The following is a 14497-nucleotide window of genomic DNA, read 5'->3' on the forward strand; positions in this document are numbered from 1 at the left end:
CCGATGATCGCGTCGGGTGTTGTGCAAAGTCAGACCTGCGCCTGCGTTCTTCGATACCGCGGGGCACTCGGCTGCTGTAGGCTTCTCTGCCTTTTTCCTTCCCGGACCTGCCGAAACGTGGCTGCGGTGCCTGATCTGTTGCGGCGGCGATAAGCAGAAGTGGGTGACACCAATGGCCGCCGCCGCCGCCGCATTGAACGCGCCTTCGTCGGCGAACAGATCTCTCTCTCTCTCTCTTCCTCATTTTTTCATGAATTTCGGTCGGAGAAGAGAAAGAGATACTATTACGCAACGGAAAGTTCAAGGATGCTCACAAGCGTCCCCGCTGCTGTCGCTGCTTTCATATTGAATTGAATTGAGAGGCCTTCTTCGCCAATGCCTTGTATACAGCGTGCTCTAATTTAGATTTTACTGATTTTCTAAAAATTGTGAAACGCCGTACGATAATGGCGGTTTACCACGTTGGTAATGCGGCCAAGCGGACACAAAGTGGGCTAATAATTGTCTCCGTAAATTCAGTATTTAACTAAAATTCACTAATTAACTTTTTATTGGCTGAAATTAGCGTGCCACTTTATATTGAGAACTTAGAGGCCGTTGCTTTCGAGGGCTATTCCATTTCGTACAATTTTGTTAACCTGCCTGTGTCCTGAGATACGCACGTCTAAAATTTCGTCCCAGTTCGTCTAATTACGCATGCGAGACAGCGGCTCTCAGCGTGAAGCACCTCCCTCGTGTGACGCAGCTGTTGCGTATGGCACGCCGCCTTGCAGGAGTGTGCAGCGAGCGGCATCGCGTCTTTCTACCAGCTGTAGAAGTGATCGTTTAGCTCTCTCTTATCGCCGACCCAACAGTGATTTATCGGTTTCGATCACCAAGAAAGACAACGCTGGCCCAAAACGAGAAGTCATCCGCGTCGCCACTCGCTGCACGTGGTTTTGAGAGAGCCCGAAAGCTTTCAGATGTGCGATTTCGTTCTCTGATCCAGACTTTTCTTAGTGCTTTCAGTTGGCTTGTTTTGGACTAAAGAGCGTTAATTCATCCTGAATGCAGCTAATGTGGGGAGAGAGAAAAGCTTGCCAACATGAAAAAGAGGCAAGTTGCTAATGAAGTATAGCAGGAAGGCATAGCCGAAAATACAGGTTCGGTTAGCCGACATGCTCATCACAGCATGACTTTTGTCCGACATTTTGTTAGTTTCATGTCGATGCGCCGATTCACCGCAAACATTTGTTTGAATTCCTCTTGTACTTTTGAGCTCCAAAAGAGACAGTGGTGACACAGTCTGTGCCAGTAGCATAGGCGGTATTATCGTGAATTATCAAACTCCCCGCCGTTGCATGCAGTCGAACAGTCGAGTTCCATTAGGGTACAAGGCGGAGCAAAGTTACAATATGCGCATCATATCTTCCAACCTGCCGCCACTTCCCAAATAGCGACCTGATGTGTAATGCAGCTCTGACTACAGGTGACCGATGTGGTGGCGGCGACTGATGTTCGCAATCGAGGGAGGCATGCGCGCTCTGAGAAGCTTTGCCGTGCCTATACTTGTTCGCTTTTGTTCGCAGCGACACTGTGCACTTGCTGATGGCGCAACAGTTGGCTGGAAAGGCTGGTCGTATTCTAGCCGCCCGTCTGCGAGCGCTGAGGGTCGTTTCCACAATTTTGTCGAGCCGTTTCTTTGTAGCAGCTGTTGGCACCTGCAGGAGTGCCGGCTACTGCTTTTTCCTAAAGACTCGGGGCTTGGTAGGTTTCACAAAAAAAAAATCTATTGTCGCAACAATATTGTCACGTAGTGGTGACGGCAGTCGAAGCAGCGATGAAGACGGACAAAAGGGTGTTCTAAAAGAAAACTGTTTATTGGGCTGACTTGCACCCAAAATGGACTGAATCACTCGGCGGCGGCGGAGCGACAAGCGTGCTCGGCGGTCGTCGAACGGAATGCCCGCCGCTGTCGGCCGTGCTCAATTTAAAGTTGATAGCGAACTTTCGAGATAAAGCGCGCAAAATTACTAGAGCATTCCTGAACAACGTAGAATCAGTGCTGCCAGGCTGCGATCAATCGAGATAAATCTAGTCGCGTCTTGCGCCGCAAACAAAGCGATAAAGTTGTGTGGCGGCAGATTTGAAGAATGAACAAACACTGCAAATGTTCGCGGCAATATTGCGGAGAAGCAAACGCTCCAGGTTTAGAGATAATTGCACGCTTGTGCGACGCAGAGACGTGGTTTCAAGTCTCCGAACTCATTTCCGGAAGAAAACAAATAGCTAAAAACCCCTTCCAGAATTTTGGACTTTCTCAGCGGAACAGCGACACCTGCAGAGCAGCGCGCACCCCGAGTGCGCAACCCACGTTATATGGGCGAACCTAACACACATATATTATTGGTAACCCCACTACTTGAACCTGTCCAGAGAGTCGCTTGTGGTCAGGCCCATATACAAGTATAGCATTATGAGGGTCCAGTAGGAGAATTGGGGAGTTTTCTGTTACACGGCGCGCCGGCATTTTGAACCGAAAAGCTTCCCTACGCTAGGTAAAGCAGAGGCCGGAGAAGTACCTTGAATGACCTTCAGCCCAACCACGTTAGCCGTGTATGACCATATGTGGTACAGTTATGGTGTCGATCCTTTCACCACTGACTTTGACCCATGAGCTTGAGTTGACCTTTCACATTAGGGGACCTTTGGGCTGACCTTTGACCTTAACTTCCGATTGGGTGATGTGAAGCCACGGGATGATATCCAATGGGTGTGTCGTAAGACCATGTGATACCGCGTCATAGCGACGTGGTCGTGTGGGCATATATAGAACGGCTGTCGCGAGCGTGTACCAGAGCTACCGTGGACGATCCTCAGACGCTTAGCAAGCGTCCTTGCTTTTCGCTGAATTCCACGCTTAGCCAAGTTAAGCCACTGCAAATTTTTTTTTAATGCTGGCAATGGCACCCGCACAGCTATGGGAACCTGTGCACGCTGCCCGGCGGCGCTGAGACTGTTTCATTGCACAGCTAGGAACTACCTCCGGCTGCCTTTTCCGAGGCCGCATTCTGAGCTACGAAAGGCGTGCCCCTTACTGGATCGCATTCCTCGTTATGGTGTGCCCGACACGTGCGGCCAGATGTGCTCGGGCAGGGACAGGTGGCGCCGCGAAAGCGCTGCACGTCTCAATCAAAAGCTTCTTCCACTGCTCACTAAGCTGTGTGTTATTTACGGCTGTCCAATGGTCATGAAAACTTCCAGTGCAAGTTTCCTACTGTTGTGTGCTGCAAACACGGCACGTGCTTTCAAAGCCGGGAGGGCGCGCGGACGCGTCAGCGGCTCAGCCACCGTTCGTCGCTCGAGGCGGCTTCGTGACAGCAGCCGAGGCTCGCTTCCCAGTTCACATCCGGCAGCCGCACGAGGCACCACGCTGGCCGGTACTCCGGGCTTTGTTGAGACATCCCTCCGGAAGGCCTGTCGCTTCGTGCGCCGCCGCCGACACTTGCGCACGCCTGGAAACGTCAGCCGCGGGCATGTCGCCGAGCACCCCCGTGTAGTAGCGGAAGCAGATATTTCAGAGAGGTGGCGGACGGTGGTAGACGGTCATGGGGGCAAGAAGTCCGAGGATTAGACAGATGTCTGCCCGTCATTGCCTTTGCGGCGACGAAGACGACGACGCAATCAGGCTTGACGCTGCTCCGACTGTGCCGTGACGTCTGTGTTGGCCCTGTCCTCAACACATCTCTTCGGTTTGAGAGCCAGACACGTGCCGGTTAGCGCGCGCGGCTGCTGAGCCCGAGGACGCGGGTTCAATCCCGGCCGATGCGACCGCGTTTCGATGGAGGCGAAACGCAAAAGGCGCCCGTGTGCTGTGCGATGTCAGTGCACGTTAAAGATCCCGTGTTGGTCAAAAGTATTCCGGAGCCCTCCATTACGGCGCGTTGTTCGTATTGTGTCACTTTACTTATGTGGCGGCCATGCACAAGTGGAAACCATCAGAGAAGGAGAAGCTTGACACGCAGATTATGAAGATCACCAATAAAGTGTTGGGAGTGCCATTGTTCACCAGCAACGACCGATTTCTCCAGCTGGGCTTTCATAATACCTTGGATGAGATAGCTGAGGCTCAGGAGAGGACGCAGATGGTGCGTCTCTCTACGACTAGCGCGGGTCGGCAGATTCTGAGAGAGTTAGGTGTTCCTCAGGAGAAGATTTCGCAGCTTCACGTCGGCATTCCCTTGAAGGTCCGTAAGCGGTATCACGTCAAGCCTGTTCCCAGGAACATGCGTCCGGAGCGAGATGTGGGTAGAAGAAACGCCAGGGGGGCTTGCCTGCTGAGACTCATTCGTGATGAGGTTCAGAAGGTTGGCTTCGTCGATGCTTCTTTTAAGGAGAGGAAGGTTTTTACCGTAGTTGTCGTGGACAATGAAGGCAGTGTCGTTAACGCTGCTACCGTTCGGACTGATAGGCCAGAGGTCGCGGAGCAAGCGACTATTGCGCTCGCCCTGGTTGACAGGCGCAGGCCTTTTGTACATACATACGTACATACATACATACATACATGCATACATACATACATACATACATACATACATACATACATACATACATACATACATACATACATACATACATACATACATACATACATACATACATACATACATACATACATACATACATACATACATACATACATGCATACATACATGCATACATACATGCATACATACATACATACATACATACATACATACATACATACATACATACATACATACATACATGCATACATGCATACATACATACATACATACATACATACATACATACATACATACATACATACATACATACATATTTTATTTTTTCCAGAAATTGGAAATATATTGATTCAAATATATTGGAATATATTGATTCAAAGTAGGTCCTTAGGGCCTTTGAGTAGCGCTCGGTGGCTAAGGCTGGTTTTAAGATTAGGCAGACCTGTGAGATCTCTCAACAGTACTTATGTTGGTTCCCTGCTCACCTTGGGGTGATTGAGGGAGCCCCTCCGAATCTCAATGAGTCTACTCATGAGGCAGCGCGAGATCTTACCCTCCGCTCTGCCCCGCGTCATGGCGTGGCGGTACTCCCCGAGAACAGAGACTCCCCTTCCACATACAATGAGATCACGAAGTATTACCTGCTTAATCGCAGGGTTTACGGTTACGGTTTTCCGCGTCCTAAACTAAACAGGGCTCAGGCACTTACATTGCGCTTACTACAGACTGGTACTTATCCTTGCCCACGGAGGCTGAACATGTTTTATCCTGAGACGTATACAGAGCCTTATGCCAGGATTGTGGTGCTTTAGCCACGCTAGAACATATGCTCTGGTCTTGCGAAAGAATTGAAGACTCGGCGATCAACGACGCGTCCAGGTGGGAGGCTGCACTTCGCAGCCCGGACCTGGATGAACAATTCTGGGCTGTCCAGCAGGGTCACAACGTGGCCGTGAGTCTTGGCCTGCCGATCCCGACGTGGGAGCCGCCCGCTTAGTGGTTAATTATCGCTACTTGCAGGACCAAAGAAAGTTTTCCATCCATCCATCCAGCAGTACGGCGCCTTTCAACTTCTCCTTTGTCTTTTTCCCACTGCTCCGGGTGTGTGCGCGCCGAGTTGACCGGTTAATGCATCTTTCATTTTCCCATAAAAACGAACGCTGAAAGGCGCAGATTTGGTAGGATTGTCGCATCGCTTCTTTTAACAGATCTTCAAAAATTCAATACTGCCATTTAAAATCATTTTTTTTTGTCATAAATGTCTTACTTCCCGCCCACCTCTCATGTAATAACTCTTAAATTGGACCGCTGAGTACCTAATAAATAAATAAATAAATAAATAAATAAATAAATAAATAAATAAATAAATAAATAAATAAATAAATAGTTTGCAACTAACGGACGGCTTGGTGTAGTCATCTGTCAAAAATGGAAACTTTGGAAGGCGACATTTGCAGTTCGTATAACTTTTATGCAGACACCGTGCAGTGTTAGCTGCATAAGTTACTTGGGCAGGTCAAGATGCTCGCTACACTGTACACTGCTTCGATATTCAAGTTACGGAAGATGGAGCCGCACAGCTCCCCCTAGCTACGCAACAAGAACAAGCCCAAACCATAACTCAAGGGCAATCCTGGCTGTTTGCCTTACCACTTCAACGTTGTCTCACTCTGGTCAGCAAACTCAAAGCAACCTGGAAGGCGAGGAATAACGGGGCTCGCCACAGTTTTCGCAAAGTGTAGGGATAAATTACGACCTGTCGAGATCCCGCAGTCGTTAATGGGCGTGGGAAATGGCGACTTGAAAGTTTCTCCACCCTGTTTTTTTTTTCATTTTTCTTACAAGCTGCGTCGAACGCGTGAATGAATTGCTAATAAGCGACGTATATCCTTATCAAGAGGATCGTTTGACTTTTACACTTCAGTAGTCTCTGCCCCGAACTCTGCTACATTCGTTGGCTCCTTCCCGAAGCATGAAACAAGAAACGGCGATCGATGTTTCAACCTTCAGGCACCGGCTCCGTTATTGAACGGAACGGAGCAATTATCGGGCTTGTTTCTGCTGAATTATTAAAATGGCGCGATATTAAAGGCGCACCGAGGACCCAACTTCACCCAATTTTTGTTCGCGGCAAAAATCGACTCTGTGGTTCTTTCTGTTTATGCTGATGTTTGTCCGGCAGCAAAATCGGATTTTATTCACCCACCCCGTCGATCGATTTAAACTCGTAACGTGAAGAGCCAGAATTACTCCGTGATCGCTATTTGAAAGTGAATGCGGTGCAAACTTAGCTTCACGGATCCACGCACAAGAATGTCTTGAGGCACCGCAGTGTCCTTGCGAAGACGGCCGGTGGTTAGCGCCAACTGTATTTCATTTTCTCACCTTTTCTAACTTATGAAAGTTCAGTTTTCAGTAAAGGCAGCGCTTGTTCGCCTTAACCTTCGTCATTCGGACCGTCTTTGTTGCGCTGTGAGCAAAATCATCGGTCAGTGCAGGCCAATTTCAGTCTCAATAGCTATGGTTTCTCAAGACGCCCTTAAGCGTCTCTAGCCCAGAACAGCAGCTTTCAGAATGACCATGCGGTTCAAGTCCAGACCCCGGTCTGCATAGACGCGTGCTGACTCGCACTTTGCCTCCACTTGCCGCGGTGGCTCAGTGGCTATGGCGCTCGGCTGCTGACCTGAAAGACGCGGGTTTGATCCCGATTACGGTGGTCGAATTTCGATGGAGGCGAAATTCCAGAGGCCCGTGTACTGTGCCATGTGAGTGTACGCTAAAGAACCCCAGGTGGTCGAAGTTTCACTACGGCATCCCTCATAGCCTGAGTTGCTTTGGGATGTTAAAGCCCCATAAACCACAAACCAGCCTCTGTACGCTCGACGCTGCCTCTGGCGAACACGACACCGATGCAGTGCACCTGCGTAATAGCGTGACCCGAATACGCACTGCGCTCGAAGGAAGACGACAAACATCGGCGTCGGGGACAGCCCTGTGTCGGGAACGGCGACCACTGCAACAGGCTCGAGACTGCGCGCTATGCGGCCCCGACGTCCGCGAACGATGTCGTGGCGACACATGCCCGCTGTGTCTGCGGAGCCGCGCGCCAGCGGGGTGCAGAGTCGACCTTGCCTTTGCAGCCAACCTGCGTTGACGTCTGCGTTGCGGTCTCTGCTCTCTTCTTTGTGTCGCTTGCCCAATGCCTTTCCTCGGCAGATAACCCCGCTCCAGGGGTGGCCAGTACCTTTGACGGGAAGTTGCGGCGGGTAGTGGGCAGGCTGACTAAGCGGATAATATCCGTCCAGTCAGTCCATCACGAATGTTTCAAAGGAAACTGCGCTCTGCGTCATGCCTGATAATTAAATGCACAAGTTGCATTCGTGGTAAGGCCACCAAAGAACAAACAAAGGGAGTTAAATTCACGGCGCAGCACGTAGATTACATATTCTCGACGGGCACAACAAATTCCTTTAAACAGTTGGAGAAAAGCGTCGCACACACCTGCCGCGTCCGGGCGCACAGAAAGACTCTGGTCAATAGGCGCACGGAATGCATTCTGCGTGTGGTTTATTCGAACAAGCTCGACGGCGTTCCTGGTTCCCGCTGACAATACGTCTAATAAAGCTCCATTTAGTTTGCCAGAGGGTGGCGCGGAGAGAGGCGAGGAAAGAAGCAAAAAAAAAGGTATAAAAGACGGAACGAAATTCTTTGCTGCGGTTGTGATCCACAGCTGCGTCGCCTGGTGAGTTCCAGCACACACACTCTCTCCTTTCTCGATCGCTCTCCATAGAAGTGTCAGAGCAGCCTGCGTGCGCTCATCTGAAAGATTACGCCACCTGGACCGAGACAGGGTTCCAGCGGAGTTCGTCTCCTCATCGTCACGTGGGCCGGCAGGTAGCTGCACATTCAGAAGCAGCAGCAGCAAGTGGCGGCGCAAGAAACAGTCGCTCACGCCTAGACCGCAGACGAGTTATGTCCGCAGTTTATATCTGCTACGCGCCGCTAGAAAGCGAGCCAACAAGAAAAGCAAGCGCAGGCCACGAGCGGCAGCAGACGCGGCGACGCTGCCTTGCAGCTCTGGCGTTCTGGAGCTATAACCCGCTCGCTTAGAAAATGGCTTAGGCTGCGCTGTTGTGCGCGAGTTCTTGCTGTTGGTGCTGGTAGTCGAAGGATTCTTGGGACTCTCGCGTGCACTTGCAGGGGTCATTGAGTGCTCAGGTCGGGTGCCCTCTTGAGGCCTTCGCATGGAAGGTGAGCGTTCTGACCATTGTACAACTCCAGAGGGCAGCACGGATACTTTCCATACAGCCACCGCGGTGACTCCGTGGTTGAGGCGCTCGTCTACTGAGCCGAAATACCTGCAGGCTCGAACCCGACCGCGGCGGCTGCGTTTTTATGGAGTCGAAACGCAAAAGGCGCCCGTGTGCTGTGCGACGTCAGTGCATGTTAAAAGATCCCCACGTTGGTCGAAATTATTCCAGACACCTCCACTGCGGCGCCCCTTTCTTCCTTTCTTCTTTCACTCCCTCCTTTATCCATTCCCTTACGGCGCGGTTCGAGTGTCCACCGAGATATGTGATAGTTACTGCGCCGTTTCCTTTCCCCAAAAACCAATTAATATTATTATTACGTTCCATACTGCGAAGTGAACTGAACTATAATTCTCTCTTCTTTCCGTTCCCTTATCTATTCCACTCCGTTAGCGTAGGGTATCTAGCCGGGCATTGCCAGGGCATACCCTTTTCCTCCTTCCCTCTCTCTGTGCCTACAGCTGAACACCTTGGCCTAGCAGTACGTGGTTTGGTTTTTGGGGGTTTAACGTCTAAAAGCGACTAAGGCATTGTGAAGGGCTCCAGAAATTTCGGCCACCTGTGCACCGGCATCGCACAGTAGACGGGCCTCTAGCATTTCGCCTCCATCGAAATGCAACCTCCGCGGCTGGGATCGAACCCGCGTCTTTCGGGGTCAGCAGCTGCGCACCATGGCCACTGAACCACAGCGGCGGGGTGTCCTAGCAGTACGAGTATGTATACCGCCCAAAAATAAGTGGTTTCTGAAGAAAGCGAGATTGAGTGATTCAGTGCGTGAGCGAGATAGACAGAGAGAGTTCAGTAAGTGGGAGAACTAACTGATGGTGTGTATGCCAGTGTGTGTATGTGCGTGTTGAAAGGAGGGGTGAGGGGGAGGCGGTCGATTGAGTAAGAAAGGCTAACAGAGCAACAGTGAGCTGACTTATCATGTGAGTGAGTGCACAATAGCGCTGCGTACTTCTTGTGCCTAACTGTTCACGATAAAAGCAAAGAGTCATGGAGACCGACGAGAGCACCGGGAAATCTTTTTATTTTATTTTAGAGAGTGTTAATTAGTGCAGAAATTAGTTGCGTGATCACTTTATACACAGGATGACAATTAGTAAAGTGTTTTAGGGGAATCCTCCAGGGTGAAGCAGATTTGTAATAAGGGAGCAATTACTCGTTGGCATTCACGCAAGCGCAGCCATACGGCTACAATGGGAAGCTTTACAGCTTTCTCAGAAACTTCGCAGTTAATTGCTCCCTTATTACAAATCTACTCCACCCTGGGGGATTCGCCTAAAACATTTGACCAACACTATTCCCACTTCGAGTTATTGATCATTTTGCTCTCGCCCTACCATAAGCTTGCTGTCCCGGTTAGCTCAGTTGGTAGAGTGACTGCTCCGTGAAGCGGTGGTCCCGGGTTTGAACCCCGGGCCAGGCCGAATTTTTCTTTAATTGCGAAGTTTCCGAGAAAGCTGTAAACCTTTCCTTTATAGCCGTATGGCTGCGCTTGGGTGGATGTCAGCGAGTAATTGGTACCTTACTAGGATTACGATTAGTGGAGAAATTAGTTGCGTGACTACTTTAGACAGAGGATAACTTGTATCTTACCTGGGTTGATAAAGGAATTTATTTTCCTCTCCAATCAACACCATCTTCAAAGGCAATAGTCCTTCCCCCGTGCTCTACTAGGCTTCGTTTATGAGCCCGTCGTCTATCGTTGCCTGCCTGATCGCCCACCAAGTGATCTCCCTTGTGTTGTGTGCGCAGACAGCGGCTGGGCGTCGGCGATGTCGTCGCCGGACGACACCCTGATGGCGATGGCGCCCATCTACGAGAAGCCCAAGTCGGCCACCCTGCCCCCGATGCACCACCACACGCCGAGGGTAAGCCTGCCGGAACATTTCCATTCTGCCCCGGCCGCATTAGTGCCGTGTGCCGCGGGTGGCATTGTGACCCCATGCGATGGCTCCCGAGAGCTTGGTGTCTGCCTGCACCCACGAATTTGCAAGCGCACGGCGGTTGCCGGCCTTCTATGCGTCGGCTTTTCAGGTCTTCAACGCGGCCACGTTTGCTCGACCGTTTATTGTTTCTTTATTTTTCTTTTTTTTTCCTTAATGGTACAGTCGCGTGCCGAATGCCTCGCGTCATTGCTGAAGAATAGACGAAAGAAATGTTGAGTTGAACGGGAGCAAACGGGATGATTCACTGGAGCATTCCCCGCACAGACTATAGTCAAAGGTACGTAGCCGGGTTAGCTGGAAAGCTTGATTCATGCCGGACAGAACCGCAAAAAAAGGGAGGAACCAACAGACAAACACAGGCGACAGGAAGCAAAGGTTCCCTAAACTAATTTAGTTTCCAGAACGAGGCTACATTTAAACGTTCTCCATATGTGATTGTGCTTTCAGAATGTTCCTGTCGGCCTTTTTTGGAAGTTAAATCAGTTGTAAAAACAAATGCGGCATCCTGTAGTCTGTATTCATCAGTTCAGGCTGCTCTTTTCGTGGTTGAGTCCGTTATGAATCAAACCTTTTCAGAAGTTTCACTCTGCGTTAGTGGATTTCCAAAGAAGAAAAAAAGAAAATGTGTGCTCTGCTGTCCCGGTGAGTTAGGGATGCCTACATATGGAATTTACTGCATTTTTTTGCGGAACGGAAATAGCCTGCTCGGGCTCGTGCATTCCTTTTCATTTTTCGTCTTTTCATGGGCGATGCTTTAAATCATATTTGAATGCGTGGCTTGCACTTCGTACGCAACGAAGGGATATTCTCAATGGGAGCTTTTTATGCTTTTATTTTTTTAAAATACCCGTACGTGGTGTCGATGTGCATGAATACAGACAAACAAGACATTAAAACAAGAACTTTTGGCCTTATTACAATATCAGTGCAAAAAAAAAACAGCGTTACTTTTGCAAGGACTAATACATTTCAGCAACTTCACAGGTAAACGCAGAAGAGTGGAAAGGCGTCGATTAATCTTATTTCATCTTGCACTTGTTAAACTGAGGCCAGCGCCTGCACGGATAGGAACTGTTTTTGAACTTTCTATTATTGTGTAACATAATACACCAGCACCCTTGAAGTCGCTCCACCGGTAAATACGGCCGGCAAACGACCGCACCGGTTGATGCTTCCTTGCGATTCCACAGTTACGTTCGAAGTCAAGTTTCGCAATCGCGCTCCCTCCGATGTGTACCGCCATTTCGCTGCAGCGCCGGGTTGTACGCGTACCACGCGCGCATTTTACGTAAGCGCGCCGAACAGCCGCGCAAGAAGGTGAACAAAACAAACTAGAGACGACAACGCGTGGTGTGTAGATTTCGTGACGCCCTTCTTTCGACCTGCCCCCAAACCAACCGTTTCGTTCAAAACCACAAAACTACCGAATGGGGAGAAGAAGCAACGCTAAAAAACAACAGCAAATAATAATAAGAGGGCCGAAGAAGTTAACGGCAGGAGGCCACCTTTACACCGACGGAAAAAGAGGGGGAAAAGGGGGAGGAGGCGTAAGGTGAATGAGGGTGGCGTATGGTGCATTTCCTCTTTCGTTGTTGGTTTTTGTCTTCCTTTAATCGGGCGCCGTTGGGACGAGCGGTGCCGATCTGTTGGGGCGTTCCGGTCGCGGTAAGTACGTGACCGCAATATCGACCCCGATCGAGAGGGGGAAGAAGAGGTGTGCGCTGGCTGCTACGCCGAGTTGTTTAGTTCTGTACGGCGTCTCCCCTCGCTGGAGCCCTCCTCCACCGTCGCATGGCTCCTCCGGCTGAACCGGCGCTCTCGGATCTCTCGATCTCCGCGCGCTGCTGGCGCCCCATACAGTTGCCTAAGCGTTGGTATCGGCTGCCTTGATTCTGAATCTCCGTGGCTTTATTTCGGCGCCTACGGTGAATCTGTCACGGTGCCCTCCTGTCCCTTATTTCGACCGCCCTCGCCCTTTTCTTACGGGGTTCGGCACGTGCGCGGGTGCGTCCAAACTTATGCTGCGGAGAAACGCGCTGGGAAAAGCCCACCGGGAGGTGCCGCGCCAAAGCGCACCTTTATTGAGATTGCGCGCAGTGCACAAAGCGGACGTAATGGTATCGAGGAAAAAGAAAACACCGCGCGTACAGCTCAGAGTGCATCTCCGTCGGATCTTGACTGCCGTCGTCGTCTTTGCTCTGGCTTTTCTTCCCCACTTCACCCAGACGCTGCCCACGCGGTGGAGTGGCGATGCCAGCTGAGCCCACGCCCTCTTCTTGACCCGCAGCGCCAACGCCCTTTTCCGCATGTTGTGTGCGCTGTTAATATGGGGTTAAATGTATCTTAAGCCACAGGCCACACGCTTGGAGGTCTCTCGGGGAGGGAGGAGGCTCTTCCTTCCTCCCCACCCCTACCCTCTCGAAAATTAGAGGGCGAGACATTAAAACCCGCGCTTGTCATTTCTGCATGCACGCATAGCAACTTGGGAAATATTCAGCAAGAAAGGCTACCGCGCCTTATTTGCTGCAATGCTTTACAGCAACGTTGTTTCCAGCTTTTCCGCTTCATGAAGATACGCAGATCAAGACGATCTGCAGTCTGCTGCACAAATACAAAGTTCTACTTGATTCGCGTCGCCTGTTGTGTCGCAGCTGAGGTGCCTTTATGAAAGTTGCAGCAACCGCCAAGAGCTGATTCTTGGATAAAGGGGTAACCTCTTAATGCTGAGAAAGTTTGGGGATGCTGATGACATTCATCTTACGGGTCTTCGAGTTTCACTCGCTACGCCCAAACTCCCTCCAGTTCTTGAAAGCGTAGCACGTTAGACTAAATGTATTGTTTTTATTTATTTGCTCTAAAGTTCCATGTGGGATCGAGGTGGGGCATCACGCAAGGAAAACAATGAAAAAAAAAAGGAATAGTAATATATTGGCACTTAAGGGACATGTGGAAATATATCATAACAAATGGTTTACGCAACTAACAATGAGAACGTTAAGAATACACTATAACAGCATTGAAACACGCAGGGAAATACTTCATATTCAAGGGCTCAGGCAAAACCCAAGGAAATACAAAGGTGACATAGAAGGCAAAGAAGACTCTCGGAAACAGTGATTGGGAGGTTTCCCATCACCGATGGTCTAACCATTCCCGAGATAGGGAAGGGTTTTGCCATAAGCGTGAGCTTATAAGCGCATACCTTGAAACGGAACTTTAATTGCAGCAGTACGATTCATGCGCGCTCAATGCGGCATCCCCGCCTCGCTGTCTCGAGGCATCCCCGCCCCGCAGTTTAATGTTCAGTGCGCGGAAAACTCACTCCGCCGGGTGCTGTGCGAAATCAGCAGAATCGGCAGCATTCCGCGCTGAACTTTACGCCACTGTTTCACGAGAAAAAATAAAGGGGGGGGGGGGGGGGGAATGGAGTTTGTTTTTCTTTTTGGTCTCCTCTCCCGCCCTTGTTCTGCCGCCTTCTCCTTTCCCACAGTCGCAGGGTGCTTAGCGTGACCACACGATGAGCACAGATTACCACTGCTGCAGTGTTAAAAAGGGGCGACCATATTCGTGTCACTGTTGTCCCGTGCAGTCGCTCGCTATGTTACCTGCAACGCACCAGCGACATTCTTTATTTATTTTTATTTCAAGATACCCCTAAAGGCCCTTCTCACGAGGGAATTACATGGGTGGGGGGGGGGGGGGGGTAAAA

General features: G+C 50.3%; 1 protein-coding gene across 2 annotated transcripts in view; it reads left to right on the top strand.

The window, feature by feature from the left end:
* The window catches only part of LOC144120480 (pleckstrin homology domain-containing family G member 5-like), a 626877-nt gene that overhangs the window by 77676 nt on the left and 534704 nt on the right, over positions 1 to 14497 (top strand). For both annotated transcript variants that reach the window (XM_077652910.1, XM_077652911.1), the window contains one exon: positions 10595 to 10710. In XM_077652910.1, the coding sequence (XP_077509036.1) occupies positions 10595 to 10710 (116 nt within the window). The remainder of the gene's footprint in view (positions 1 to 10594; positions 10711 to 14497) is intronic.

Source organism: Amblyomma americanum, chromosome 2, assembly GCF_052857255.1.
Source record: "Amblyomma americanum isolate KBUSLIRL-KWMA chromosome 2, ASM5285725v1, whole genome shotgun sequence".
Classification (NCBI taxonomy): domain Eukaryota; kingdom Metazoa; phylum Arthropoda; class Arachnida; order Ixodida; family Ixodidae; genus Amblyomma; species Amblyomma americanum.